We start from the raw sequence: 27,668 nt of genomic DNA, 5'->3' as shown, positions 1-27,668 counted from the left end.
GTATAGTACATAAGCACATTCGCGCTTTTCCGTTATATCATTTCCAGCATGGGTTCAGAAACTAGCCATCTCGATCCAACTTGCCACAAACGCCAGCCTGCGTCCACGATCCGCGGCCATGCGCCTTGAGAATTCCTCAAAGCTTAATTTGGCACCTGCACCACCCCGCTCCTTTGCTTCTGCTTCCACGCGGTTTAGATATGCCCAGCGAGAAAGCGTTGTTGCAGGTGGGGGAGTTGTAGGCCCTTGATGGCGGGTCGGGATTGGAGATGCTGGAAGGAGTTGGTGTTGGACTGGTGAAGGTGAGCGCTTGGGTGGTGTGGAGAGGGGGTTGGCGATTTGGGAAGTAGGGGAGAGAATTGGGGGTGCGGGAAGTGCAGCTGGTGTTGTTATGTTTGTGGGGAGTAGTAGGGTTGGGGGGCGGGAGGTTGTTGGGGATGAGAGGATGGGGAGGATGGAGTCATCATTTGGACGGTGGTGTGGGAGGGTAGGGTCGTAGTCGGAGGACGAATCGGTGTCATTGTCGAGGTCTAGGTTAGACGGAACATCATCTGAAATAGGGTGATGGTGTGGCGTTGGTGACAGAACAAGGTTGTCTTGTGGTTCAACAAGTGAATGAGGGGGGGATGTTTCCAAGGCGTCTGCTTCCGGGTGGGCAAGATGAGTTGGTCGGACACTGTCATTGTCGTCTGTGTCGGTATCGTTAATCTCGAGAGGAAGTCTTGATGGTGGCACCAGGACAAAACCGTTCTCACCATTTCCAACACCAGGGTTATTCACGGAATAACCAGCCCGCTCGAGGAGCTCATCGAGGGGCCGCTCCTGGTATCGAGCCAGTTCTGGAGCCTCATCAAGATCCTCATCGTTCGATTGCACGTCCTCGCGGCTCGCATCACCAGCCTCCATCTGCTCGACTAACTCAATCTCGCGGGCCCAAATTTTGCGCTCAGTGCGGGTTCGGTAACATTCCATGAGCAGATCCTCCTTTGGCTTGAAAATGATGTCGAGGATTTCGTTGAACCCTTGTTGAGTGACTTGATACAGGATCTCTTTACCAACGTCTCTCTCAACCTCGGGTATTTCGAACCCTCCCCATCTCTCCCCAACTAGGATGCTGCGCGAGGATGTTGATGGGTTGGATCTCACGTCCTCGTAGTCATCAACATCGGTCAAGTCATCCTGGAAGCGCACCTTTGAAGATGACCGTGAGCGGGGCGAAGGTGGCTGCGACTCGTACTCTGGCTCTGGTATATCAGCTTTATCGTCTTCGTCAACATCAGAGTCAGTCTCGTAGCCATCCGGTGCTGTTCCGCCATCCTCCTCATCGGTATAAAATGCTCTTCGGCGCCATCGCTCATCGATTCCCTGCCTTCGAGTAGAATCAACCCGCCTTTCATCACTATCGCACATCCGATTATACACAGCTGTCCCGATACGGGCTCTATCATCTGGGTCGGTGACATCCTGTAGAGGCACGTAGGACCCCAGCGCGTTCACGATATCCTGTTCCTGAACGTGCTCCGCTGGCGGCCAGCGGTCACTGACGCCTGATGAACCGTCTGAAACGTCATCACGGTCGTCCGCCTCGTCTTGGTTCTCATCTCTGGCACTTTCTCTCCTCCATCTCCAAGATGCTTCTGCAGCGCTAGACCCAGCCGTACCTATGCGCACACTCACGGGAAGAAGAGGCTGAGTCCGTCCAAACTGGCGTCGAACAGCAGCTTCGCCAACAACAGAGTGGCGATCACCGGTATCGGCACCATCGGTGCGTAGTATCCCCTCGCTGTCGACAATATCCATATCGCCGTCGTGATTAACACGTTTTCCTTCGCCCGTTCTTGAGGCTTCCCCTGACGGGATGCTACCAGGAAAAGCAGAGCTGATCGGTTGACTTCCAAGTACAACATCGCGTGCGCCACCCTCGAGGAAATCATCTTCCATACCAGCGACCATGTCTCTCGTAAGCTCTCTACTCAGGGTATAGTACGCGCGGAAGATACGAAGGAAGTCTTTCCGCTCCACGAACCCGTCTCCGTCAATGTCGTATCCGCGGAAGACGCGACGCAACCTCTCGTCGTTACTCTTATTATTCAAGCTCGCAAGACCTTTCAGGAATTCTTCGAATCCGATAAGGCCATCATTGTTTGTGTCGTAGAATGCAAACATGCGATCATAAATCAAACTTGGAGGCGGGGGGCGGACGGACGTATTAGGAACAAAGCAGCGATCAAATGTTTTTCGGTCAATTGCCATGAACAGCTTATTGGGGTCTTCCGGCCACTCGCGGTTCGCCAGGCACCGAAACTGGTCCCAAAGCGCTTCCAACTCGGTTCCTTCAAAGCTAGTCTCCTTCATCAAACGTTTCACGAGCGAGCGCGGGAGGGAGCGCGGAAGCATTGAGGGTTTTCCGGGATACCATACAGGCTGAGACTGTCTCGGGTTCCCGAGGAACGGCGCTGGTATTCGGACTTTGTAGAACAGGTGTGTCTTGATATGTACCTGCATAGCCTCGCATGTCTCACAAAGATCATAATCGATGCAGTTGGCGCACCTGTAACGGATTCCTTGTATAGGCATAGCTCCGCAGCTATTGCAGGTAACGCCACGATGGATATACCCATCCTTCCTCGCTTGATCTTCTGCAATATGATAGAGAAGGTTCAGCAAGTTCTGGCCTTCCCTTGCCTGCATACCATCGTTGTTCCCCTCCCTCCATGAGAAAACACTCTGGTCATCAACAACAGTCTCGCCCCCATCCATGACTTGCGCAGGCTGCGTCTCGTCCGGAAATGTCGAAGTCGACAACGTGACCCGTTCCCCATTCTGTCGCCGACGCCGCAGTTCCTCCCCGTAGTTGTTATCCGCGTTGAACCGCGCAATCGCCCTCTCGATTCCAGATCGAGATATTCCACGCCTTTGCAGCTGCTCCATCAGATATTCCCTCTCCTGACTCCCTACTTCCAAGATATGCGTCGACGGAAAGTCCAGCGCGAAAAATGACTCTAAGAACGTGTCCTCCATCATCTCGCGCATCCGCTCGGCGTGAGCCTGGGGAACACCAACTTCCTCCATGAGCTGATCTCGCGTCGCAAGAAGCGAGGGGAGTAGCCCGCTCTCGACCCGTCGGCCATCTTCGGTTTCTATGCGGAAGGTACCGTAGACTCCGTTCTGGCGTTCTAGGAGCTCGAGGTGGGCGATAGCTCTGGAGGATGGTGTTTCGGCTGGTAGGGCGGCGGCTTCGGTGTCGTTTCTTCTGCGGCGGACAGCCTTTCGGCGACGGAGAGAGGATTGTGACGGTGACGAGAAGAGGTGGTTTCGGAGGTAGACGAGCGCGTATGCTGCTGCAACTCCAGAGAGCAGGTAGAAGAGCGGACGGTATCGAGTAAAGGTCAGCCTTGGTTGCGTGTCTGCCATGGTGGGTATCGGATGAAAACTAGCGAGCGGAAATCATTATAAGTCTGTGATTACAGTAGAAAGTAGAACGCAATCCTAGACGAAAAAGTAAAGGAAATCGCTTGAAAGAAATGCGAGTGGTGAAAAAGTTGTAGGTTGTTGGGAGGAAAGAAGATGACATGCTTCAGCGAGGGCGGAATTGAAAATCATGGTGATCGCCGCTTCCGCGGAGGCTTTTAAGTACTTAAGAGGCTCAACATGCTAACAAGATGAACTCATTGATATCTATCGAGGTTTCTAAGTCTATATACTAAGGTTTACATTTTCAAGGACCTTTGTCCCGGTTATCACTGCGTACACCATTTTTTACCGTGTCAGGCTTCGCTCGCGAATAAATATGCTGCTCACGAACGCAAAGAACACCACGCCAATCAGAAAGGCGAATCCCTTATTTGTGGCCCATCCATAGCAGTCTCTAACTATGGTTGCAACTTCTGGGTCCAAGGTTTTGATGAAGTCAAGACTCTGTCGGACTCCACTAACAATCTTGTCAATATCCTTGCTGTCGCGCAAAGCAAATCTCAACTGCGCTCTCAGGACCTGCTGGACAACAGTAGAAGATAGCGCAAGGCCGATGACAGACCCTAGAGACCGGAAGAGATACGAACAGGCGGTTACGACAGCTTGATCCTCTGGTTTTGCGTTCGAGACTAGCAAGTCATGTTAGCAAGAAAACAAGTCATAGGTTGGAGAATAGTGCTCACTCAGGCTGATTAGGGTCGTTGTAACGCCAATGCCATTTCCGAAGGAACAAGCAATCGTCCCCAGAATCATTGGCACCAAGCTCTCTGTAACGCCCCCGGAGAAGAGGAAGATCACAACATGTCCAAAAGTGAGCAAAGAGTAACCGGCGAATGTTAACCAGTAGTACTTCCCAGTCCACTTCATAACGAACCCAGCAAACAGTGATCCGGAGACGCCACAGAAGATGCAGGGAAGGAGCCGCAAGCCAGCTTCCGTAGCAGAAACACCGTCGACGGCTTGGAAGTATAGCGGAAGGTAGAAAAGGCCTGACAGCCAACCAGCGAAGCTGAAAAAATTGCAACCATAAGCAGCAACAAAGCCACGGTCGAAGATAATGTGACCTGGCGCAAACGGCTCCGTCGCATAGTATATCTCAACCACCACGAACAGCACGAACAGGCAGGCCGAGACGCTTAGCGAAACGATCGTTAACGGCATCGTCCAAGAGACATTGCTACCTCTGTCGAACCCAACAAGGAAGCCAAGAACAGCACCAATCAGTACAATCGCTCCGGGGAAGTCAATTCGGCGAAGCTTCGTCTTCCAGTGGCTGTCTTCTGGCGCGGGCAGATCTAGCATGACCGACACGGAGATGAAGGCGAGAATGCACAGCGGAAATTGGCCAATAAAAGCCCTACACACAAGTTAGAAAAATATCACAAGACAATGAGCCATAGCCCTGTCAGCTTACCATCTCCAGCCGATGTAGTCCGATAGAATGCCACCTGTGGAAGGTCAGATCAAAGCTAAGCTCAACATAGTGAAGGAACCTACCTAGAGGTGCGCCAATGCCCGAGCCAGACGCATAGATGATGTTAATAATACCTTGCCAGACACCTCTGTCACGCAAGGGAACGATATCACTCATAAGGATGCTAACAACCGTAGTCATCCCGCCACCTCCAATGCCTTGAAAGACCTAGGAGATAGCATCAGTAAAGAATCCAACTACAAATACGGGGGTAAAGGTAATTCCATACACGAGCAGCAATGAGCTGGTTAATATTCTGCGCAAGTCCACAGAACAAGCATCCCGTCCCAAAGATGGCATAGGCGAACAACAAGCACGCCTTTCGTCCAAAAATATCACTCAGCTTGCCATATAACGGTTGGAAAGACGTCAAGGTCAGGAAGTAGGAAGTGGCAATCCAGCTTGTCAAGTTTAGTGCATTCAAATCAGAACCAATTTTTCCATAACTGGCCATTATTATAGTCTGGTCGGCTGCAGATAGAAAGACCTAGATAGTGTTAGACGAAACATAGGTACTGCATGCAGGAAGCACCTATAGACTTACTCCAAGTGAGATTGCCGGGAGAACATATCTGAGATTCAGCCCATTTCCGGATCCCTGCTTGCCTGACTCTGCACCGTCTGCTGCAGGGCCATTCTGTTCTGGCGATGCTGGGGCCGGCTGAGCGCCAGCGGCGGCCACAGCGGCGTAAGAAGCATTGCCGTTGCTTTGCGGGCCCAGCAACGGCGACGTCTCGGTATGTGGCCTTTCTGGGGACATTATACCTTGAGCTTCAATCAACAAGGATCTTCGTCAGCCGCAGAAATAAGAAACAGATAAAAGCTAACCTGAGTCAGGGAGGTATTTCACCACGCTGCTCTCCAAAGATGTGATTGAGTCACGTGCTGATAAGCGCTCCGCTCGATGTAAAAAAGCGGAATGTGATTGGCGTAGCGGCTATACGGAAGAGCGGGGTCCACTGGTTATTGAATAGTAGGTACGGAGTAGATGCGCTATGTTTGAGATTAATGCTATCTAATGCTATCCACTGCTACCTAGTAGCTATATACAAAGGTTATCTAGGTATTGTAGTCCAAGTCATGCAAGGTCATATAGTCGTCGACCATCCAAAATGCACTTTGTAATCACGCCTCAGTCTTCGTTTCGGTTGTTTCTTCCGTCCCTGGCATAGGGATAGGTCCACCAGGGGAGTCCGGAAGACGTGCAGTCAAAACTTCGACACCATCTTCAGTCACCAAAAGAGTATGCTCAAACTGGGCGGACAGCAGACCGTCGGCCGTTGTGCTAGTCCAGTCATCCGGCCACAGGCGATCGCGATGCGTTCCTTGGTTGATCATAGGCTCAATCGTGAAACACATCCCGGGCTTCGCGGTTCCCACTGCCTTGTTTTTGGCATAGTGAGGGACGTTCGGGGCACAGTGGAACAACTGATTGATACCGTGGCCGCAATACGTCTTAACCACACTGCAGTTCCGGCTCTTAGCGTGCTTTTCGATAACGTTTCCAGGATCTCTGAACAACATTCCGGGCTTGACAATCTCGATGGACTTGTCCAAGCACTCGCGTGCTGTTTCCACGACCCGCACAGCATCTGCGTTCGCCCGGGCCTTATCTCCAACGTAGTATGTTTCATTGATGTCTCCATGGAATCCTTCATGGTATAATGTGACGTCAATATTGACAATATCGCCGTCCTCGAGCGGTCGTTGATCGGGGATACCGTGACAGATCGTCTCGTTGATGGACGTGCAAACTGACTTAGGGAAGTGGACGTAGTTCAAAGGAGATGGGTAAGACTACGTGATATCAGTATTCCATGTCCCTCCGCGCAGTATGTTAATTCTCAATACTTACGTTGCGTTCGACACACGCCTTGTGGACAACTTCATCGATATAATCGGTGGTCACACCAGGTTTCAGTGCTCGCGCAGCAATGTCAAGGACCTCACGCGCAAGTCGGCATACTTTGCGCATGCCCTCTTGCTCCTGCTTATTTAAGATCGTGATGTTGTGGCGGCCAACAAGTTTCTGCTCCGAACGGGGAATGCCGTCCTTAGCGTAGTCGGGGTGAGGGATAGTTTTGGGAACGGTTCGCATCGGGGACAGCGGATAGACAGGTCTGAGAGATCCGGCGTATTGAAAGGAAGGAAAAGGGTTGAAGTGGCCGGTGGCTGGATCTGGTTCAGAAACTACTTTCGGAGGAAACAGGTTGGTGAGGAAATTACTCTTTTTGTGGATGGACTTGTGCTCGCTCTGCATGACGAGGGTTAGCATGAGAGAGAAGATGTATGCGCGCAGTAAGCATGATATCGAGCGCCTACCCAGCTCCGTTTGAAACAGTCTTGCGAGCAGAAGAAGCTATCCTGGCCCATCTTCAGACAGGTCGGGCATTGAAGCGACCCAGCATCGTTTGCGCACTCAAAACCAAGGCATTTTCTGGGGGATGCGACTTCGGCAGTCATGTTTGTGATTGCTTTTCTCGCTAAAACAGCTCTTGTCGGTTTTATGGAAAGGCAGGATGTTGATAAAGAGCAGTGGGATAACGCCGCCGCCAGCGGAAAAATTGGGGTGGCGGGCAATAAGCGGCTAACCTGTAATTGGCTAGCGTCCCCTTGCTTATCGCTCGCCAGGAACAGACTAGCGTGCGATAAGAGACACATGACATCTCTTGGCAGGGTCGCAACGCTAAGCCTAAGATAGAGGAAATTCTTTCCGAGATCGCTATGGTCTCGTGACTCCGGTGATCCTCCGTAGGGATGCCCCGGTCATCATGCAAGGTTCAAGATTCTCAACATTCCAGTGCAACAGCGGAAAATCACCTATTCTGCAGAGCAATTCACTAGAGTGGAAGGTTGTACACAGGTGGAACACAAGTGTGACTGGCCCTCCTTCCCCGGAGAACCGAAATGGCGACTCCAAACCCACCCAAGCAAAAAGTGGTGATCGTTGGCGCGGGTCCAGTCGGATGTCTTGCAGCTCTCAATGCCGCTGCCAGAGGCGACGATGTTGAGCTATACGAGCTACGAGAAGGTTAGTTCTTCTTACACTGTTGCTCGCACACTCTCTTCCCACTTACGTACCGTATGCTATTGTCATGCCCCTCTGTAACACCCCATTGCACTATAATTTTTGTTTGTATATCGGCATGACTCGGACGGACCCTCATTGTACACATACTTGTGTATACTCCAACAATCGATACTCACACGCGCCTTGTGTACAGACCTAAGAATACCTGGCACGGTCCCTCTAAACTTCACCAAATCAATCAACCTTTCTCTATCCTACCGCGGCATTACTGCAATAGAAGCATCAAACCGTCGGAATGTTATCAAGAAGATCCTGCAGGAAGTGGTGCCCTTATACGGGCGAATGATTCACGGAAGAGATGACGGCAAGCTGTGGGAGGCACCGCAGGCCTACGACGTCCATGGCAGGGTTTGTCTTCAACATATCATATTGCACGAATCAAGGCTAACAAAGTGTCCAGAACAACTACTCTGCCGACAGAGGCATGCTGAACAACGTGTTCCTCGATGAGCTGGAACAAACACCCAACATCAAACTATTCTTCAACCACAAGCTAACAGGCGCCGATTTCCAAGCAAACAAAGCCTGGTTCGAGCGTCGACTCCCCGGCGAAGCCCCAGCCCCCGGCTCATCAGGCCGTGTCCCTGAGATAGAAGTCGACTTTGACTTCCTCATCGGTGCCGACGGTGCCCACTCAGCCTCACGATACCACATGATGAAGTTCGCCCGAGTCGACTACCAGCAAGAATACATCGACACGCTGTGGTGCGAATTCCGTATTCCTCCCTCCCCAACAAACGACTTCCTCATCTCCCCAGATCACCTCCACATCTGGCCTGGTCATGAATTCATGTTCATAGCCCTCCCTTCCGTCGATAAATCCTTCACCTGCACCCTCTTCGCGCCAGCCATCCATTTTACGACCCTCGAACGCTCATCAAAGGAAAACCTCCTCGCCTTCTTCGACGAACATTTTCCCGGCGTCTCACCAAACCTCATTCACCCAGACGACCTCTACACCTCCTTCACAACAAATCCGCACCTCCCCCTCATCAGCATAAAATGCAAGCCTCACCACTACTCCTCCAGCGTCGTTATCGTCGGCGACGCCGCTCACGCCGTCCTCCCCTTCTACGGCCAGGGTCTAAACGCCGGTCTAGAAGACATCCAAGTCCTCTTCAACGCCTTAGACAAACACGGTGTATACCCACTAAGTAACCACGACGACCCAGCCCTGCGAGCCCTCGCGCGCCAAACAGCCTTCCAAGAATACACAGACGCCCGCACCGCAGACGCACACGCGATCAACGACCTCTCGCGCCAGAACTACGTTGAGATGCGCGCGGGCGTCAAAGACCCGCTCTACAAACTCCGAAAATCTATCGAGGAAGCACTTTACCACTATCTACCTGGGTTGGGCTGGCAAACGCAGTATACCCGCGTCAGCTTCAGTAATCAGCGGTACTCGAAGATTATTGAGCTGAACCGGAGGCAGGGAAATATTCTAGGACTTGTCTTTGGATCGACGTTGGTTACGACGCTGGCGGTTGCTGGTGTTCTACTCTGGAGGCAGCCCGAGAGGGCTCCTAGGTACTCGTTTGCGTGGCTAAAAGCCGTGTCAGGGGATCTGATTTCACGAATCAGGCTATAGATTATACATGACATTGTTTTAAGACGGGTTCGGAACTCTGAACATACTGGGTGACACAGGGTATCATACGAAACAGCGAAAGACGAAGAACGACAGCGAAAGGATAAAAAGTTTAGCGGATTTTTGATCTGTTTTTGTTTTTAGAAGATCTCAATAGATTTCGTTCATCTTGCTGTGGGCTTTGCCTCTCTGCATTGTTACTCGCGTCTTTCTCTTTCTTGTCTTTCTTAGATACTTCAGGTGGTATAGAGTAATCCTACAAACCAGCAGTTTATAAGAGGCTACCATTAGCCACCCACCTCTTCGAATCTCTTCATCCTTCATCAGCAGACTATTCTAAACCCCCTGTGCGTGGTTGGCATATTGCTGTAGTAAGCCTAAATTACCCGAATCCGAAGACACTACAGCTCAGGCAGATTACACTTACACCTGAAAATAGCACCACGATTCAGAGCAAGACACAAGTCTATGGGTCCTCGAACCCGAGAATGCAGGAAAGGCAGAGTAAGCTAAACAGGCTGACAGCGTGCGTGTACAATCCAGAGAGGTAGATACACCCTGCGAAGTGATGTGCTAGAATCAAGTCCGTGATTCATGAGCCATTGCGCCTGCATGTCGGGGATTCCAGGGAATTAATTCCAGGCCTATTCCAATGGAGAGCAACAGCAAAAGCCACTCATCCTCCGGTGATTGGTAGTAGATTAGGTTCGTTGGGGACTCATCGGCACATACCTTTGACTGCAGGTAAATCTGGTAGGTATGCCGGGCTCATGTGGCCGGAGGCCTTGCAGTAGCGTCTGCTCACTCACTCGGGTGGTACTAACATGGCTTCGCCTTTTGTGCGCTTGCAGCGGGGTCCTCATTACTTGGGCTGTAGGTGATGGTTAGTAACCTGGGGATGGACACGGGGTTGAGAGCGGATCGATCCATTCAAACGGCCACGGCCTTACAACTGGCAGAACAACAGGACAGCAGATAGAAGAAGAGAACAGAAAGAGGTATAAACAAAAACATTAATCCATGATAGTGTGGTCATAAGAAATTCCAGCACCCCTCGAAGTCAGAAACGAGAAAACATTAGACTCATTGCATATCATCAAGCATGACTCGAGATAGGGTATCCAAACTCTTCAATACCGGCCTCCGGTTCGTACAGTACACAGACAGAGGATCGCCTATCCCTTATTATCTCGAGCCAGATAAAGCATAAAACAGCAACACACGTAGATAGCCATCCATACAGTGGAGAAGTGCTAGAGGAATCTAGCGATAACAGAACGACGGAGGCCAGCGGAGATAATGGGGTTGGTACACAAAAAGTAGTATGGACTGCGACACTCGTAAGATCATTGCAGGTAGTTAGCGGAGGACAGCATTCAGCAAAAGTGGCCAGGAAGAATCCAAAGCAGCTAGGGGAACTCAGGCTGAGTCCGTTCACCAGAACCAACTCCAGGAAAGGTTTTCCATAATAAGGGCCTGAGAGGAAATGTCCGGGATTGAGTCTCCTTGGATTTAGGGGAGTCGGGTAACCAAATGCTTATTTTCTCAGAGGCATCATATTAATCCGGATATAATCCCCTTCCAGGCAAGCGGGTGCTTGAAAAAATCTGGGATCGGGAAATTCCAGGGAAAAAGGTATGTATAAGGATCCAAATGGTGAAGCCAAGGGAGTAGTATCCTGCCTTCAGGTGAGGCATCATTTTCCTCGGAGATTGTCATCAAAGCTTATGGAGAGACACCAGTCAAGGTGTGGCAAATTTGACCCGGCGATTGCGCCGTTCCTGAATGCGTTTCTCGGTGTCAAGATACAGACGATCAAGATACTCCATGGCACTGGCATCCTTCAGGATCTTAGCCACCTGGATTCCCGCCGAGATCAGTTGGAGAACATTTCGATCATCCTTAATAGGGCGCGACTGGTGCTTGGCAGCATGTCTCATTTCCAGAGAATTCTCGAGCACCGTGACTAATTGTTTAATTTGGCCGTTGTAAAGCACTCTCGCAGGAATGCGGCGCTTCGTGGCTAATCTTCTCAGAAGGTATACCCACTCAGTCCATTCGCGGTCCGACGGGACCCTCACCTGTCTCTTGTCCGGCTCAAGCGGAATCGGGAAACGGTACTTGGCGACGAAGTCAAACGCGCATTGTGACAACCGGTCATTCACCGAAGTGAGGATTCGATCTTGCTCTGAAACATCAAGATTAGTAGGAAGATGGGGCAAATCTCGTCCCTGCGCCGCGACCAAGTGCGGTGAAGGCGGATCTAGAAACTGATGAGGTCCATCGAATTCGTCACGGTTTGACGGGCGTCTTTGGGAGTGATGCCGAACGGTTCCTTTGTATTTGTCTGTGGTACGACGACCTTTTCTTTCGATGAGGTATTCCGCATTCTCTGGTGGTTTGACAAAATCGTAGTCTCGCCTGAGAGAGTCGACCGGAAGACGAGCAGGGTGGTTCATCTCTCGGTAGACCGGCGTGGGATGCGGCAGCGGTGCCATGGGAGACATAGCAATAGCCCCAGGTGAAGACACCGGGATCGCGCCATGAGGGAATGAAAAGTCAAAACCTGGTGATGAAAGCTTTGGCAGCCGTGACGATGCAATCTGAGTGCTAATAGGTCCAGGTTCAGGCCGTGGTGTAGGCGAGAAGGGTTTTGTGCTACAGGAAGAGTTTAGCATAATTATTCCTCTTATTCAAAGGTGGCACGAAAAATAGGTTACCTTGGCTGATAGATTATCGGCGCTTCCGCAGAAGTCCCGTATATTGGTGGTTGGCGGGGGAGCATGGCACTGCTAAAGGTGAGTTTCTCAGATTCCAGGTTAAAGGGAGAGAAAATCAATGTAATGAAAGATATGAGGGAACGGGGGAGAAGAAAAAAGATGTTTGTTAAAGCTAACCTCTGGCGGGACCACGTATCTGAGTCAGTGCTCAGCGAGTGTGTGTATGAGCTGCCGCTGCCTGCGCTTGTACCAGAGAAGTACGAAGACATTGCTGACATCGGAGGATGGAGGACGAGGGGCATGGAGTGAAAGTACATAGAGGAGATCTTGAGAGAGAAAAAAAGTATAACAAATAGTCAATGGAAAGAGGGGGGTTAAATCAGATTCGTAGTCTCATGAAATCTATTGGAAGGCGCCTTGGCTGTATTGGGTGTATCAAGAACGGAAGAATTCAATGCGTCTGTACGGCTGTGAGACATATATGTAAAAAGTCCAGGGCACGAGCACCAGATTCGAGGACTCGAGGCGGCAGATAAGCTCTCGTTCCTTGGACCCACGAAGCATGAGGATATGAGGCGCCGTTAGTCGTAACCAGTGACCGGGATAGGTTGGAGAATCTTCCCTATTCGTGCGAGGAATGAGCCGGGCATCAAAATCCAAGAATGAGGGACGCAGGAGTACACGGTGGACAGCGGAGCCCAGGCTGAATCTCCACAGCTGAGTGGATTGACAGGGTGGGAACAATAGAAGTCTGAGCAGAGCGGCGGTCACGATAAGATGACGATGGCGATCGAGCAATCATCGCAAGAGCTAAAGCACTAAGTAGATCTCCGAGGCTAGACTTTTTGTCGTCTCCGTGAGTCCGTATTCATCAGGTGGGTAGGTGCAACAGCCACTAAGAGCCCTTTGACATGGATGAGCCTGAAGGAGACTCCAAGATTTAGTCCCCACAGGAAGAACGTGGCCACCTTTGGTAAGCTGATCCTATCCTCAAATGAGAGAGATTTGCATATCAAATGAGGTGGACAGTTAGGGTTTTGGGCAGCAATGACAGTTGATGGCAGGGCGCATGCATCCGCTAGGCGCGACAGCGACCTCTCAATCTCAGAGCCTTGGCCCCAGAGGGATCCAAACCGGCCCAAGGTCACATTAATCTTGAATATTCTGTTTCGATCTGGATTAACTCGCCCAATTCCGAGCATACCCTGTCACCCACAGCTAAGAGCGGGATGAGATGGCTGACCAAGTTGGAGGCGATTGGGTATCGCCAAAGTGACAGCAAAGAGCCCTCAAGGAAGTCAGCAAATCATTTGCAGCCTCTTCCCTCAAGGTAGGACCGGTATCCGTCGTCGAAATCCTCTCCACTGTTTTTTTTTTTTTTCCTTTTTCCTTTTATTGCCTCCAAAATGCGATGGCCTGTTCTTGAGCTAGGTATCCCTGGCAGCCAGGAGACGAAGATTCTGTGGGTGTGATTCGACTGTTTTCCACGTTTGGTGTTGTCAACGTCCACGACGTCGGCTACAGGAGGGATGGATTCAATGGATTCAATCGGCCTTCTCAAATTTTGACTCATAGTCATCCAACCTTTCAAGTTTTACATGATACTTCTCAAACGCGAGTGGATGTCCCGTGAGACACGGGAACGAGGGACGCCAGAAAGGCCAGTTGGACTATCATGAGTAGCAAATTCGGAACAAACAGCCGCCTAAGGTTGGGGGATGGAGTGTGGGGATCATGGGATCTTCATAGTCTGCTGGGATCCCGACCCTTCTGGAGTGTTGGGCAGACATATCACTGCATATGTTGTTGCCCAAACTTGAACCCGACTCGCTGACCCAACATCTGCCTCGAAAGCTGCTTCAAGTGGCATTGTAAGGGTGGCTCGAGTCACTGCAAATACGGAATGCAGGAAAATTTGTCCAATCGACGATCTCGACCACATCCTTCGCATCTGGGGATATCAGCCCTGACGTTACATGGTTCAGCGGCCCCATTTCTCACAAACCCGAGATCTTGGAGTTCAGGGTCAGGATCAGAAGAGCCGTGCCAAGGAGGAACAAAATGAACGAGGCGCAAGCGAGGGCAATTGATAAAGTGCTCATGCGAAGGAATAGCTGTAGTAATGCGGCAATAACGCCTGACACTGGTGACTGGAGAGACTTGTCTTGGATAAGATCGATACTCGAACATGACTAGCATTCATTCTGGCATAGCGTTCCCATTTTTGCCGGTTAGAGATTCTCAAAGATGCCCTCTAGATGATCAGGAGGGCGCGGAAAACGTTAGAAGGCCCATTCACCTCTCCTCTTGCTGCGTCGAAGACGGTAACAGGATCCCCAGACGTAGGGCATAGTCCTAAACTCGGATGTCAAAAAACCAGCTATATGAACGCATGTAGTTCCATCACAAACTTACCTCACAGCTCATTCGGATCCCATCTTCAATCCCCACACGTGCTTCATACCCCAAGATCCGTCTTGCTTTTTCACCGTTCGCATAACGGACAGCGCATGCGTCTTTGACGCTGCCGCGGCTCAAGGTTGTCGTCTTACCGAAGACCCATGTCGATACCTCAGAGACAAGTCCAGCAATGTATGCTAACCGTTCAGGAATGTGGAGCTCAAATGGCGGAATATGACCAAAATGGGCCCATATCGCGAGGCAAAAGTCCCTGAAAGTGATGGGCTCATTGTTCTGAATGAAGAACGCTTCTCCCGCGGCCGTCCTCGACGACATCAAGTTTTCTGCAGCTGGGACATGGGCATCTGCAACATTTGTGACATACGTAACATCCCATAGGTTGAGCCCAGCACCGATGACAAACGGCGTTTCCCCCTTTGCGATGCATGCATGAATTGCGGGGACTAATTGGTAGTCTCCAGGTCCACAAAGGACGGAAGGTCGAAGAGCACAAGTGGGCATCGCAATGCTCGAACTTTGGAGCACCAAAGCCTCAGCCGCAGCCTAGCAATTGACCAGTAACTTTGTCAGTAACTTTAAAAAGTACCCACAAATGAGAACACGACAGATATCAGGGGCTGCAAACCTTGGATTCTCCATATATGAGAGAAGTATGGGGTACGGGCCAGCGCTCATCAACGTTAGGCCAAGGCATTCCCAAGTCGTCAGTCACCACGCAGCAGGTACTTGTGTAGACAAAGATATTTGCTCCACTTGCTTTTGCTGCCTCAAGCATATTCCTCGTACCTTCGACATTGACCCGCCATACGTGTTTCTCAATTCTCCTTCCAAAGCGCTCAGCAAGGCCTGGAACAATCCCTGCAGTGTGAATTACCGCATCCGGTCGCGCCTGCTCGAGCGCTTTTCTCACTTCGTCGGCGTTCGTTATATCAACCTGAATGAAAGAGGCATTGGTCGGTACAGCGTGCATTGGGCCTGGCCGCTGCAAGTCGATAATAGTAATGGTACATTCTGGGTGGCTCTGTGCGAATGCTCTGGCCGTGGCCGCGCCAACAAAGTCACTTCCACCGGAGATGACGACGCTTCTGAACGATGTCGAGTACCCAGCCATGGCAGTAAGTTAGCTGGAGTATGCAGAGCGATCCGCTAAGACTGCCGGTACCTGGATACAGAACGCAGTGGCGTACTTGGGCACCCCGGTTACCTACCGAGCTCACCAGGACCAGTCTATCCGTAGATTTGCCAAATTTGACTAATCTCAAGGTATGACAATTCTTTCCTTTGATGAATCAATAGATGAAGCATTGAAGATGTGATTGAAAATGGTCAATGCATTCAATCACGGAGTTGTTGAAGTGATGAAAGTTGAAACGCGAAGGGAGGTGGAGAGAGGGCAATCCATCACCCGACCTCTCAACCAGGCAGGGCCAAGGCTCCCCTCAGTTCACTGTTCGACCCATTCAATAGAGGTACACAACAAGGGGAGAACAGAAGGTTAAGAAATAGTACATGAAGTTACCTAGGTTAATATACACGGTAATTGTTTATCCCAACAGTTGTAAACCAGGACAAATGAGAAGTTGCGACTAACCAAACTCCGGATATAATGCAAGCACATCGTACAACTCCCACCAAATCGGATATCTCAACGATACAGTAATCTATCCCTCCGCTCATCACAGAACGCGGACCAGGACAAGCCCTCCGAGCTTCTTCTCAACACACTCCCGCGCTTCCTTGATGCCTTGATCGGTTGATAGGTAGAGACTTTCTCCAGGAGATCGCAGACCTTCAATGTAATTGCTCTTCTCACCACGAATAATTTCTCGCAAACCGGCAACATCGACCGTAATCCGTCTCGTGGGCTTGCTGATCATAGTGACTTTGGAGAGAACGGGCTGACTCTGCCAATACTTCAAGCCCAACCAAAGCCGCCTTGAAGCGACGTTAGATTGTGTCAACGGTTCCAGGCTGTGCGTTTCGGGGTCAATAGTCGGGATGCCGAGGAGGTTATGCATAGCAGGAGGTTCGGGGCCGCCGCGTACAACGGAGGAAATGAAACCATCTTTCTGGAGGGCGAGGCAGAGCCTCAGGTGTAGGTTCGAGTTCGGGATCGAGGTAAAGCCAAGTCGAGCCTTAGTGGCATTGTTCAAATGCGAGCAGACGTGAGCTAGGTTGACGAGCGACATGGTGAATGGTGGTTCAGCGCAAATGACCCAGGCGGGCCTCGAAGGAGTAGCAGTTGCGGTCTTGGAATTTGAGCGACCAAGCAATCAGTTAGGATACCACCGGGGCTGGGAACGCGGAGAGTATTCACCTGTGCAGAATTGGCAAAGAACGGGTTCAAGTGGTCCCAACACTCTGAAGCGCAAGCAAACGATAACTATTATTGACTATTGTAGCTGCTGGCCCGCGGAGCTCGAATGAAATTTTCGGAGCAACAAAATGCCGGAGCCTAAAGGGTCATGCAGCCTCAGGCATCAAACCGGCATGAACCAGGCATCAACAAGATCTAGTATCACGGCATCGTCGAATCATCGCCGGGTTCTAAGCGCCCTCTTTGCCGCCGGCCTTGTTCAGCTTGCATCGCACGGCCCAGTAGTAGCTTGGTATGTGGCTTTGCTTTAAGCTATAAATCATCTCGCTGCCTGCTCCCATCCCCTCGCTCCCTATAATTTTCCACATATCCTTCGATGCGCCCCTATCATTGAGAATCAACACAATACTAACCGCTTAATATGCCTCCGCTTCCAGGAGAGGAGCGAGTTTTGACTCTGTAAGTTCCTCATTACCCCGCAGAATCTCCGGATTGCATAGTCTAAGATAAGTGTAGCTTTGCCGATATCCATTATTATTTTACAACGCCAACCCCGAAGCCCCTCCTTCATCGGTTCGATAAGAGTTCCTATCTATACCTCTACCACAATGCATCTCAGCAGAAAACCAGGATTGAAGTAGCAAATAACCCTGGGACTCCTGAGCAGGATGCATTCAACGGAGGTAAGCACTCGGCCTTGATCATCCCCTGCTCGAACCAAGTCTGACCCCGCATCAGCTCTTGATAAGGTCCACTTGCGCCATTCCACCAGATTCCCATCCCTATGCACAATTACCGTTGATGGTCAAACACAATCACAAGGAGGATATGCATATCCTCCTCCACCGGGTAGCGCAAACCCATACGAATGGCAATTACCCATAAGCGACCCGCGCGGCGAAAACCATCTCCAGCGTCTTCATACCCTAGATATATACTTCTGGACTCAAGGCGATGCGGATCAGTTCTTGGACTTGATTGAACAATATCTACCTCGCGCACAGGTAGAAACCGACCGCAACCCTTATCCTGCTCCTCCTGAGGTCAACACGACAAGTACGATCGTGCAACAACTGGAAAATGTTGCCATCACAGACCCTGCTTACCAAAATGGCCAAACCCGCAATTCTCAATCGCAAGCGTCGGTCATCAGCCCTGCACCCGTCGGCCTGCCCCCTCCACCACCTCTAGGCGGTCCAACCCCAACGCATCAACACACATCCTCAATCAGCCCTCTTTCAGCAGAGCAGAAGAGAGACTCTGCCCAATTCACACCATTACCATATAACCCTGCTGCTCCTGCGGCGCCAGAACCAATCAAGCACCGCGAGAAAACACCCCCGCCCCCAGACGCGGCAGACGGAACGGGCCTCGCCGCAGCTATAGCAGCAGACCACGGCGTCCCCTACAACAACCCTACTCAACCCCCGGTAGGAGGCTACATTGCCTCCCCACCCCAAACCAGTCCTTACTCCCTCCCAGGAGCCTACGCCTCTCCACCCCCGAGCGCCGGACTATCTTTCTCCCCGCACTCACAATCATCCATCCAAAGCCCCCCAGTCAACAACATCCCCTCCTACCCACCTCAGCCCCAAGCACAGTCTCAACTTCAAAGCCCACCCGTCCCCTCCTACCCACCAGGCTACCTGACCGGAACACCGGGGCCTAACGCAGCCAACCCCACCGCACACCTCTACGGCACCCCTCAGCCCCAGCACCAACCGCAATTCCAACACCAGCCCCAACAATCGCAGCAAATCCAACAACAACAGCAACAACAACAACAACCACCCAGTTTCTACGGCACCCAAGTCCCCTCCATAGGCGGCTACTCAAACTACTCCTACGATCAAGCCCCCAAACAGCACTCCCAGTCCTCCTCCGAATACGACATCCACAACCAGATGTACAGGCCCACGGAAGCAGAGGCCGGCTCGCACCTCCAAGACCACGCCAAATTAGCTACCCAGAGTCAAGGGCAGAGGCCGCGGAAGCTAGAGGATAAGGCAGCGCGGGTAGAGAGCGGGGTGAATCGGTTTTTGAAGAAGTTGGAGAAGAAGCTTTAGTTGGCCGGAATATGCGGTATGCCGGATGTTGGTGTACGAGAACTCCTTGTTCAATTTCCTTACTGTATTTACCGGAGTAGGTTAAATATCATGGCTATGGTTATGGATATAGTAACCTGAATTTCTTTAAGATGTTCTCAGTGCATGTGTAATGGATCAAAGGAGCTCTCACATTGACAGAGTATATTAGTCTTATGCAATGCTATTGAGGAGCAGGAGGCTAATCAATAATTTGAAGTAGGTAGAAGATGAGAAGAAAAGCTTCAACCCCAACAAGCAATCTCTAGCCCTGGCCCGGCACAGTAATAGAGCTAGATTTATCCCGAATCACAAACCGAAGAAGTTGATAGTTAAAAGCCAGCTAATAAAGAACAAATCCATGTCACAAGTATAATCACAAGAATGTAAGTCGAACAGGTGTGGGCAAGTTTGAAGAAATAAGATCGGGAAGATGAAGATAAATGAAACAACTCCTAGACAGCCTAGACAAGGTTGATGCAAGATGCAGTGTGAACGCTAAAAATGAGAGATCTCAAACACCACTAAATGAGGTACAACCAAGAGAGCGTAACAGCAGCAATCACTGCGCTGTGTGGTAGCCCAATTATCCCAAAGATATGTAGCAAGACGAAGACAACAAAGTAGGGCAAGACAAAAGGTGGTATCTCGACCCGGAGAAGGGTATAGGGTGTAAAAGAATCAAAATGCTAATGATGAAGTTTGGAATAGAGCGTAGGAATGACTTAGGCAGAGCCATTCTTGTCCTCGAGTGTTAGCTCGCTAAGATCAAGGTCAACCTCGGCTGGTTTCTGTTCTGTCTCAGGCTTCTCTTCCGTTTCAAGCGGGCCGTCACTGGCAATTTCGGAGTTTGTGTTCTGTGAAACAGCGGGTGTCTCAGACACGTCTGACTCCACTGCCGCGGTAGTTTCAAGGTTGTCACCCGCGGACTTGACGGTTTCATCAACGATGTGCTCAGATTGGGCCAAATCCTGCTCAGGGCTTTCGGTGGGAGATTCCACGGAAGCTCCTGCGAATTCAACTGGCTCAACTGGCTCTCCAGACGAAGACCCAACAACTGGCTCAACAGCGGGTTGCTCTGTCACAGACTCCGTGATCTCGGGGCCGACGTTAGTAGGCTCAGCAGCAGATTCTAGAGGGACTTCAACGGCAGCTTCTTTAACTGGTTCCTCCACACCAACAATGTGTTCCGGCGTCTGAGCCCGAGGCTCTACGGAATCGAGTGCGGGTTGTTCTGCAATGTTTTGCGCCGGTTCGGAATGATCTTCCTCGGGCTGAGCTTCAGGTATCACGTTCTCAGAGCGCTCCTCTTGCTCAGATGAAATTTCAGGTACGGCTTTCTCTTGAGCGAGCGGGGTTTGTCGATTGTCGAGCCTTGAAGGAACTCTGCGCGGCGCGCGAGTGGCTTTAGTTCGAGGAGGGCTCTTGACTTCCAGCTTCTCATGTGCCTTGTTGGCCGAGCTCGCTGTAGGACGCATCATCCTAGCCAAGAATCCCTCATCAACCGGTTTGGTGGTACTCGCGCGCGAGTGCGATCTCTCGCTCCCCGACTGCCCGGGGGAAGTACGTGAGGTCTGCTTGCGTACGCTTGATGTAGTTGGGGTGATAGCGCGCGAGCGAGTTCCAGTGGTCGCATTCTTCAAGCTAGAGGGCTTGCGTGACAGCGTCGAAGTAGCGCCACTCGTTGCACTCAACTTAGCTGCAGATGACAAGGAGGAAGTTGTCGAAGATGGGGGTACTCGAGTCGGTCTCGCTGTCGATGATGATCGGACATCGCTGGCGCGAGGAGCCGATCTAGTTACCTCACGTGCGGGTGTAGTAGCACGAGAAGTCCGTGTCGCAGCCTTGTTAGTTGTTGCTAGAGACGCCCGACTAGGTTTATGAGCCGGAGCCTTCGCAGGCTCATTCTTTGCGCTTGTGATCGTCGATGCCTTGGCGGTGCGGGTTGGTCTAGATGTCTTCTCGCTGTCGGGCTTGGAGGTAGAAGTCGCAGTACGTGGTTGTGTCTGTTTTGAGGTCGGGGCTTGTGCGGCGGGTTTATTTGTGGAAACAGTCTTTCCGATGTGAGCGTTCGATGGCCTTTTCGAGACAGTCTTGGTTGGTTTCGCAGTCAACAGGCCTAGAGCTGTCGTGGTAGGTTTTGGAACTGGTTGATTTTCCTTGTTCGCTGTTGTATCCTCCGCCTTCTGCTTTCCTTTACTCTCAGTATCAGAGAAAATCTCTTTCTTTTCGGGCTCGGCCACTTTTAGCGGGCTGGCAAGGCCGTTTGTCGGCTGGGCGGAGGACTCATTGCTTTTGACGCTACCGTCCAGGTCTTCAGAGCTAAAGCTCTTGATTCTAGTTGGTGTAGGAGGGCTTCCGCTCTGTGGACTGATCCGCCGCAACCCCAGAACGGGACTGGCCGGAGATCCTCCCTCGACAGCAATGAAGCTTGCGCGCACCTTCGACAGACTGTCCGAGCCGGCAGGGGATCGATCTCGTGGAGGCGGGGAGGTAGTGTTTTGTTGGTTATTCTCAAATCTGGCAAGGAGGCTCTTCACGCCCGGGTGAGCACCTTTGTCGGCCATGCTGACGAGGTAGGCTTTGGCGATGAGCGATCCGCGGGTAGTCAGGGATGAGCAAGGCCGCAACTGGCCTTGGTAGCTGGAAGATACGCCTGTAGTGGCGGTGGTGGTATCGCTTTCGCTTCAACGGTTGTGAGGAGTAGCAGGAGGTCAAATCACACAGTGTCGCGAACAGCTAGGACACGCTGGTCTGACGGAACTGAAAGCGGGGGAGGAACGGGATATAAACAGTGGCGATTGTAAACAAACAGAGGCAAGGAGAGAAACAGCAGGTCAATAATGGAGTTGGGCGACCAAGTGAAAAAGGCCAGACCCAGCAGACATGATAGACGAAGGCTCTAGAAGGATAATGGAATGGATAGAGTCAGTCAATCATTATGACGGGGAGCGAGAAAGGAGAGGGCGCGACGCCAGCAACACCGAGCAGGTGGAGATACAGCCTGAGGCACAAATTCAGGGGGCGGATCCTCGGCTTCATCTCTCTAACACGCCTGCAACATCCTTCACACAATCCAATAATCTCCGCGCATTGGTCCAGCCCAGGGCCCCCTAAAGCTATAGTCTCGCCCCTATCACTCTCAGAATCATCCCTATGGTGGACTTTTGACCACTTTGACTTGCTTTTCTTAGCACGCCGCCACTTATAAAGGGGTTTATTATCCGTAGCACCACCCTTCCTAACCCTTGACAGCGCCATGGTCACTCAGAACATTATGCTCGTAAGACGTAAACAGCACACTTGCATCAATCGCTACTTCTCTGTTTTCCCTGTTGTTTTCCCGTTGGCAGGTGCTGACCTGATAAAGCAATCCGGGGTGACCAACTATATCTTTCCCGCGACAGTCGGACAGGTGAGTGCATGCTGTGTCATCGCCGCAAGCACCAAAGTGTGGACACCCATCCTCTCTCCCTTTTTGCTGAGGACTTCAGGCACTGCTGCCTTGGTAGGATTCTCCTCCTATAAGAACACCTTAGAGTTAGTTCCAACCATGGAATACCCGACTAACAGATGACTTACCATAGCTTGCTGCTTGTTTCTCATTCGGTCTAGGTTCTCCGAATCTATCTTCTTGAACTCTTCTTTCACGGTATTGACTTCCCTGGTGGCAGGTTTCAGCAGGACGCTATCTAGTCCGAGCTTCTGTTGAAGTTCTTTAGGTAGTAGCTCCGGCTTGGACAACTTGTGAGGCGAGTCCTCTGACATTGCCAGACGATTCAGCTGATAATACTGATTTTGAGCGACCTCGACATGAGTGAGAAGAAGCCATGCAGCCTTTGCAATTTCCTTTGGATCTTCCAGGGTATTGATGTTGCGAAGAATGGTGTTGATGATGGTGGCTGTTGCCAGCATCGCAGAAAAGCACTGCTTGGGGTCCGTCTGGGCATCCATGTTGACACAACTGAAGAGTCCTATAGACAATCAGACGCAACAGAGCTAGCACTGAAGATAGAAGAAAAGACAGAGAACTGAACTATCTTGTGTGATGCTCAGCGTTGGGAGTGGTCGGAAGAAAGGAAGGACCTCAAGTAAGGAAGGAAGTGACTTTGCTCTCAGCCATGGTCCTTGTGGTTGGTTGCTCTTTCTCATACATAGCCAGTTACTGCACATGGGCACCGGGCTGTTAGCCAGCGTTTATCTGCTCTTGCTTGCTCCCATCAATTAAAATCTTAAGCTCTATTTAGTACCTGCCTCGACATTTAAGTAATCTGGTCCTTTATGAACAACAGCATTCCATATCGAATACAACTTCTCATCAAATAACCCACCAAGCCAGACTGTCTCTTCTAGATATTGCTTCCAATGCAGCACAGAGTCAACCTGGAGATCCCAAAGTGTGCAAGACAGTCGGTTGTAAAAGTATTGCTTGTCCGGCAAAAAGTTCGCTTCCATGGCACCGACTGTCAACAACCAGGCCTTCAACTCTGGACTAGGCGAGCCTTGCTTCACAGTTTCTAATGAATAACGAAGCCCTTGTATATGTAAGTCTGTGACCACGGGGCATACGCCAGTCTTTCGGCGAAACTCAGCCAGGTATAGCAGTGCCGCGTAGCGTAGGCAGCAGGACAGAGGTGAGAGGTTGTGCGTCGCCTGGTTTAAGGATAGGAGTTCGTAGATGAGAGGGTATGTTAATTGATTTATTTCAGCTTGATTGTCCCATGTAGATGTACCAAGAATTGAGGTTCTTGAGTATAATTGGGTATTGATTTGTCGTAAGGCTTGGTAAGCTGAAATCAAGGATTTATGGAAGGTGAGAGAACTCAAGGACGGAGGGAGAAGCTCGTCAAGGGACCGGCGATATTGAAGCGCGCCTGATTGAGGATCACCTAATGTAGGAGCGATATCGAAGGCATAGGAACCGATTGATTCAACCCTATAGTGTCAGTTAGATAAACCGGAGGAACCCTCATACACTGGCCATGAGACTTACCATTGTATCAAGCTTTTCACCATTGCATCTAAATTAGCAAGTCCAAAACCCAGCCCATTGACGAGCTGACAAAGAGCTGCTGTGTGCAATTGCCATGATAGGACATCCATTGAAAGGTGGGAATAACAAGCTAATGCAGTAACAGCGCTTACTGCACCATATAATGCATATTTGTCTATGATAGGTTGGGAGTCCAAGTAGCTCCTAACTCCAGCAAGGGCTTTAGTGTGATTTGTGAGTATAAGCTCATTAAGGCTATGGTTATGCCCTGCGAGCGAGACATGCGTAGCGTATGTAGCCAGCATTTGGTGGAACGCAGCAGCATTAGTGATGCACAACGGATACCAACGTTCTAAGTAAACTCGAGATTGGCTAGGAATAGCACCCGAGAACACTATCACAGCATTAGTAGGGGGCTAGTTGTGTATGGAAATGAGTGCCATACTATGCTGGAGTAGCCATCGCGAGTCGTCATCAAGAGTGATAGGATACACCTCAAAAGACGGCGCATACGCTGACAATGCTACGGCGGTTCGTGATCTATGGGAACCGTTCCAAGCGAGATTTACGTCGCTCGAAGAATCCAATGATGCATTTTTAAGCGTCGATACAGCTCCGTCACAAGCTTTCTCATGCTCTTTACGACGAGATGCACCGATCTCGCGCATGACTCGCTGTCGCGCCTGGGATCGCTGTGCTTTTGTGGGTCGCTGGTGCGCCGGGGATGTGGTTATGAAGACCCATTGTTCAGGTTGATCTTGACTTGTAAGGGCCATGGCGCGTGTGATGCATCCCGCGCAGCTTGCGATTGGGGCCGATGAGGGAACTGATGAGGTTGGTGGCAATGGAGGTTGGAGGTTCGGAGATAGGAACCCGAAGCGAGCCTTGAAGCCTCGACCTTCCGGTTATTCCAAAATGGTTACATCACCCTTCCACCAAATCACGGGCATTTATCACATTTCAGCTGCTAAAAGGGGAAGACCTTCTCGATAAACTCTTTTGAGTCTGACCTTTACTATTATAGTAACAGCGCTTATAGTGGCTATATATCTTTCTGCATTAGCCGCTCTTCGGATTGTAGTAGAGTCCCTTGTTCTACCCCACCTGTTGCTAGACAATTAGTCTACACAACACTGGTCAACCCCCAAGATTCGCCCCTTGTCCTCCGCAGACTATATTTGTTTCGTAATCGTTGGATGCCTGGGCATTCTGTGCAGAGAGCATAAACGAAGGCAATTCCAAACGCTAGCGCAGACAATCCGACAGACGTCCAGAGAGCGCTTCTATACCCGTTCAAAATATCCCCTCCACTCTGGACCACTTCAGCTTCTACCGTTCCCGCAACTCCAAGCCCAATAGCAATAGAATAATTGATGACCGTATTCACAAGCGACGCCGAAGCTCCTTGATGTTTGATCGGCACTGCGTCGCTGAGGATAGTGGCGGATGCGGGGAACGAGATATCCATCCTTTTAGTGAGAGGGCAGATTAGTCGACTCGTACTCAATGTGCAGGTTTATATATTAAGGCTTACCCCCAGGCTGTGACGACAAATGACCAAAAGGTGTTCAGCCAGTACGACTGCTCCACCGGCGCTGTGCTCATCAAAAGGCATCCGACAAGGAAAGAAACACAGGCGATGACCATCAACCAGCCACTAGAGACAACGCCCATAAGGTAAGGGGTCGCGAGCGCAGCAAGAATACCGGAGATAGCTCCGGGCACGAATTGTGCTGCTGACTCCAAGGGAGAAACATCTCGAATGTCCGCATGTTGAATGAATTGAAACAGGTAATAAAACCAGACACCGAAGCTACTCCAGCCGAGCCCGGTCGTGACCAAAACTGCTGCAACATGTCGATTGAGTATCGACACATCCAAGATCGGGTCTGTTGCACGCCTTTCCTGGAGGACAAACAAACCGAGGACGAGAAAGCCCACAATCAGAAGAGTGTACACATAGGGCGTCGGCCATCCGTCGATCGGAGCTTGATTCCAAGAGATGTTGAGCAGCAGCAGGCCAGTGACACCTAAAAATGATCCGATATGGTCAAATGATGCGCCGTTGGTCGGTGTGCTCAGATGAGAGTCTGATGGAACCACCCAAAGCGCGATACCGCCGAGGATGAAGCATCCTATGCTATACACCCACATCACCCACGGCCACCACACATACTCGGCAAAAGCTGCCCCAATACTGCCACCGATAGCGCAGCCCAAGGGTGCAGCCATAGCAATCGCAGCAAAGATCCTATTCTTCTTCTTCCCAGGAGGATAAGTTCTCCCGGCTATAGCCAGCGCATTTGGAAGCAGAAACGCCGGTCCTACTCCCTGCAATGCTCGAGCAGTATCAAAGAAGATTGGCGAACGGGTAAATGCGCTGCAACCGCCAATGATAGACCATACTCCAAACCAGGCCCATCCAAGTATCAGCATGCGTTTGGACCCGTAGATGTCTCCGAGCTTTCCCGCAATGAGAATGAATGTGCCCACGGTCAGGCTATAACCGCCCACATGCCAAACCATTCGAGTTGCTTCATCCGGGCCTTGACCAAAGGTTTCTCCAACGATATGTAAAGGAATGAGGATGTACCCAAGAGCGCCTTGAACAAATAGCTGGGTTGAACAGAGAACTGCGATAAAGAGCCATTCCTTGAGGCCTTCGGGTGCTTGCTGGTAAGAGTCGTGGCGAGCTTGTCGCTCTTGGTGCTCGTTCAAGGCCATTCAGACTAACGAGGATTGAAGGCTGGATGTTGATGCGAAGGCCCGAAACGAAGATAAACGAACATATAGGACTTAGCATGATGTGAAAACTGGGGGAGGTGCTGGCCTTTGAAGCAGAGGTTGAGAGCTGGATGTCAATGCTTACCAATACACAGCTACTTACCTCTATGACAGCTGTTGACGTTGCAGTGGTGTCTATCCAGCATCGGCTTCCAGTGTCCGATATAGAGTGAGAGCAAGCTCCATAAAGGTGGGGCGGGCAGGGGACCATGCACCAGATTGGGTTTAGTGCCATCCATCGCAGGTAGACCAGACACCTTAACAGGTTTAGTGGGAGACTGTCATGGATCCAAACAGTCCGTGAACATCATCGTGATCAAGATTAGGAGTTATTAATTTAGGTACAGAACCCATACTGCTCTTGATGGGACTGCGGGGCATTTCTTTGGTCAGGCAGAAAGTCACAAGAAAGCGCAGCGAGCAGGTAGGTAAGTCCTTTAAACCACGCTTCTATCGCCATTTTACCGATGAGGGCTTGAGTTCACATGGCAGACCCCGGGCCAACAGCGCATACGAAATGACTGAGCCCTGTAAAAGTGACAAGAGTACAGTGCGCAAAATCTGAGCACAGCTCTTACGAATGTTTCGTGAGCTTTCTGTTTGTCCCAAGGTCTCAAGGTTCCAAGACCGCAGTCAGAGGTTGCCTCAGTTGGAATCAGTCCTTGTTGGCTCACTAGGACTTAACATGGCTGATTCATGGTACTTCGAGCGACCGTAGC

General features: G+C 50.9%; 10 protein-coding genes across 10 annotated transcripts; 2 read left to right on the top strand and 8 right to left on the bottom strand.

Annotated features, from left to right (window-relative positions):
* Positions 1–54: 54 nt before the first annotated feature.
* BJY04DRAFT_205151 (EF hand domain protein) lies at positions 55–5,708 on the bottom strand (the record flags this gene model as incomplete). Its single annotated transcript, XM_073713563.1, has 10 exons — positions 55–1,439; positions 1,557–1,613; positions 1,674–2,587; positions 2,618–3,267; positions 3,802–4,103; positions 4,158–4,831; positions 4,889–4,922; positions 4,972–5,116; positions 5,178–5,435; positions 5,493–5,708. 10 exons carry the CDS (start codon positions 5,706–5,708, stop codon positions 55–57), a joined length of 4,635 nt encoding a protein of 1,544 aa, XP_073575683.1.
* A 230-nt stretch (positions 5,709–5,938) lies between these two features.
* Positions 5,939–7,465, bottom strand: BJY04DRAFT_179372 (methionine aminopeptidase MAP1). Its single transcript, XM_073709891.1, has 4 exons — positions 7,271–7,465; positions 7,175–7,202; positions 6,804–7,120; positions 5,939–6,745 (listed from the first exon to the last, which is right to left on the bottom strand). The coding sequence occupies exons 1-4, from the start codon at positions 7,409–7,411 to the stop codon at positions 6,074–6,076; spliced, it is 1,158 nt and encodes a 385-aa protein (XP_073575682.1). The 5' UTR covers positions 7,412–7,465; the 3' UTR covers positions 5,939–6,073.
* A 276-nt stretch (positions 7,466–7,741) lies between these two features.
* bna4 (kynurenine 3-monooxygenase) lies at positions 7,742–9,705 on the top strand. Its single transcript, XM_073708297.1, has 3 exons — positions 7,742–7,979; positions 8,173–8,387; positions 8,440–9,705. Exons 1-3 carry the CDS (start codon positions 7,856–7,858, stop codon positions 9,628–9,630), a joined length of 1,530 nt encoding a protein of 509 aa, XP_073575681.1. The 5' UTR covers positions 7,742–7,855; the 3' UTR covers positions 9,631–9,705.
* Positions 9,706–11,372: 1,667 nt separating this feature from the next.
* On the bottom strand, positions 11,373–12,619 carry BJY04DRAFT_214063 (uncharacterized protein; the record flags this gene model as incomplete). The annotated part of the gene is made up of 3 exons (XM_073715105.1): positions 11,373–12,288; positions 12,351–12,419; positions 12,528–12,619. 3 exons carry the CDS (start codon positions 12,617–12,619, stop codon positions 11,373–11,375), a joined length of 1,077 nt encoding a protein of 358 aa, XP_073575680.1.
* Positions 12,620–14,651: 2,032 nt separating this feature from the next.
* On the bottom strand, positions 14,652–16,255 carry BJY04DRAFT_118980 (uncharacterized protein). The gene is made up of 2 exons (XM_073708296.1): positions 15,397–16,255; positions 14,652–15,314 (listed from the first exon to the last, which is right to left on the bottom strand). The coding sequence occupies exons 1-2, from the start codon at positions 15,880–15,882 to the stop codon at positions 14,754–14,756; spliced, it is 1,047 nt and encodes a 348-aa protein (XP_073575679.1). The 5' UTR covers positions 15,883–16,255; the 3' UTR covers positions 14,652–14,753.
* Position 16,256: 1 nt separating this feature from the next.
* On the bottom strand, positions 16,257–17,088 carry BJY04DRAFT_119029 (mitochondrial 37S ribosomal protein uS8m). Its single transcript, XM_073708298.1, has one exon. It carries the CDS (start codon positions 16,958–16,960, stop codon positions 16,448–16,450), a length of 513 nt encoding a protein of 170 aa, XP_073575678.1. The 5' UTR covers positions 16,961–17,088; the 3' UTR covers positions 16,257–16,447.
* A 421-nt stretch (positions 17,089–17,509) lies between these two features.
* BJY04DRAFT_214060 (uncharacterized protein) lies at positions 17,510–19,154 on the top strand (the record flags this gene model as incomplete). Its single annotated transcript, XM_073715104.1, has 3 exons — positions 17,510–17,547; positions 17,605–17,771; positions 17,827–19,154. The coding sequence occupies 3 exons, from the start codon at positions 17,510–17,512 to the stop codon at positions 19,152–19,154; spliced, it is 1,533 nt and encodes a 510-aa protein (XP_073575677.1).
* A 2,766-nt stretch (positions 19,155–21,920) lies between these two features.
* On the bottom strand, positions 21,921–22,564 carry BJY04DRAFT_118969 (uncharacterized protein). The gene has a single exon (XM_073708294.1). The coding sequence runs from the start codon at positions 22,431–22,433 to the stop codon at positions 22,101–22,103; it is 333 nt and encodes a 110-aa protein (XP_073575676.1). The 5' UTR covers positions 22,434–22,564; the 3' UTR covers positions 21,921–22,100.
* Positions 22,565–23,390: 826 nt separating this feature from the next.
* Positions 23,391–25,006, bottom strand: BJY04DRAFT_179359 (uncharacterized protein). Its single transcript, XM_073709890.1, has 3 exons — positions 24,611–25,006; positions 24,166–24,559; positions 23,391–24,108 (listed from the first exon to the last, which is right to left on the bottom strand). Exons 1-3 carry the CDS (start codon positions 24,939–24,941, stop codon positions 23,412–23,414), a joined length of 1,422 nt encoding a protein of 473 aa, XP_073575675.1. The 5' UTR covers positions 24,942–25,006; the 3' UTR covers positions 23,391–23,411.
* Positions 25,007–25,288: 282 nt separating this feature from the next.
* Positions 25,289–26,889, bottom strand: BJY04DRAFT_214057 (MFS transporter; the record flags this gene model as incomplete). The annotated part of the gene is made up of 2 exons (XM_073715103.1): positions 25,289–25,634; positions 25,700–26,889. 2 exons carry the CDS (start codon positions 26,887–26,889, stop codon positions 25,289–25,291), a joined length of 1,536 nt encoding a protein of 511 aa, XP_073575674.1.
* Positions 26,890–27,668: the final 779 nt, after the last annotated feature.

Source organism: Aspergillus karnatakaensis, assembly GCF_047715665.1.
Source record: "Aspergillus karnatakaensis strain CBS 102800 unplaced genomic scaffold BJY04scaffold_5, whole genome shotgun sequence".
In the NCBI taxonomy this organism is placed as follows: domain Eukaryota; kingdom Fungi; phylum Ascomycota; class Eurotiomycetes; order Eurotiales; family Aspergillaceae; genus Aspergillus; species Aspergillus karnatakaensis.
Note: the sequence above shows the minus strand (reverse complement) of the source record. Positions and strands in the feature narration are given on the sequence as shown.

Coding starts and splice junctions, on each gene's coding strand:
- BJY04DRAFT_118980 (XM_073708296.1), bottom strand. CDS start 15,882: ATGGCTGGGTACTCGACATCGTTCAGAAGCGTCGTCATCTCCGGTGGA. Junction 15,315..15,396: donor TCATATATGGAGAATCCAAG/GTTTGCAGCCCC, acceptor GTCAATTGCTAG/GCTGCGGCTGAGGCTTTGGT.
- BJY04DRAFT_179359 (XM_073709890.1), bottom strand. CDS start 24,941: ATGGCCCTTACAAGTCAAGATCAACCTGAACAATGGGTCTTCATAACC. Junction 24,560..24,610: donor GCGATGGCTACTCCAGCATA/GTATGGCACTCA, acceptor ATGCTGTGATAG/TGTTCTCGGGTGCTATTCCT. Junction 24,109..24,165: donor GTGAAAAGCTTGATACAATG/GTAAGTCTCATG, acceptor CTGACACTATAG/GGTTGAATCAATCGGTTCCT.
- BJY04DRAFT_179372 (XM_073709891.1), bottom strand. CDS start 7,411: ATGACTGCCGAAGTCGCATCCCCCAGAAAATGCCTTGGTTTTGAGTGC. Junction 7,203..7,270: donor ACTGTTTCAAACGGAGCTGG/GTAGGCGCTCGA, acceptor CTCGTCATGCAG/AGCGAGCACAAGTCCATCCA. Junction 6,746..6,803: donor AGGCGTGTGTCGAACGCAAC/GTAAGTATTGAG, acceptor GATATCACGTAG/TCTTACCCATCTCCTTTGAA.
- BJY04DRAFT_118969 (XM_073708294.1), bottom strand. CDS start 22,433: ATGGCGCTGTCAAGGGTTAGGAAGGGTGGTGCTACGGATAATAAACCC.
- bna4 (XM_073708297.1), top strand. CDS start 7,856: ATGGCGACTCCAAACCCACCCAAGCAAAAAGTGGTGATCGTTGGCGCG. Junction 7,980..8,172: donor GCTATACGAGCTACGAGAAG/GTTAGTTCTTCT, acceptor CCTTGTGTACAG/ACCTAAGAATACCTGGCACG. Junction 8,388..8,439: donor CCTACGACGTCCATGGCAGG/GTTTGTCTTCAA, acceptor CAAAGTGTCCAG/AACAACTACTCTGCCGACAG.
- BJY04DRAFT_119029 (XM_073708298.1), bottom strand. CDS start 16,960: ATGTCGCTCGTCAACCTAGCTCACGTCTGCTCGCATTTGAACAATGCC.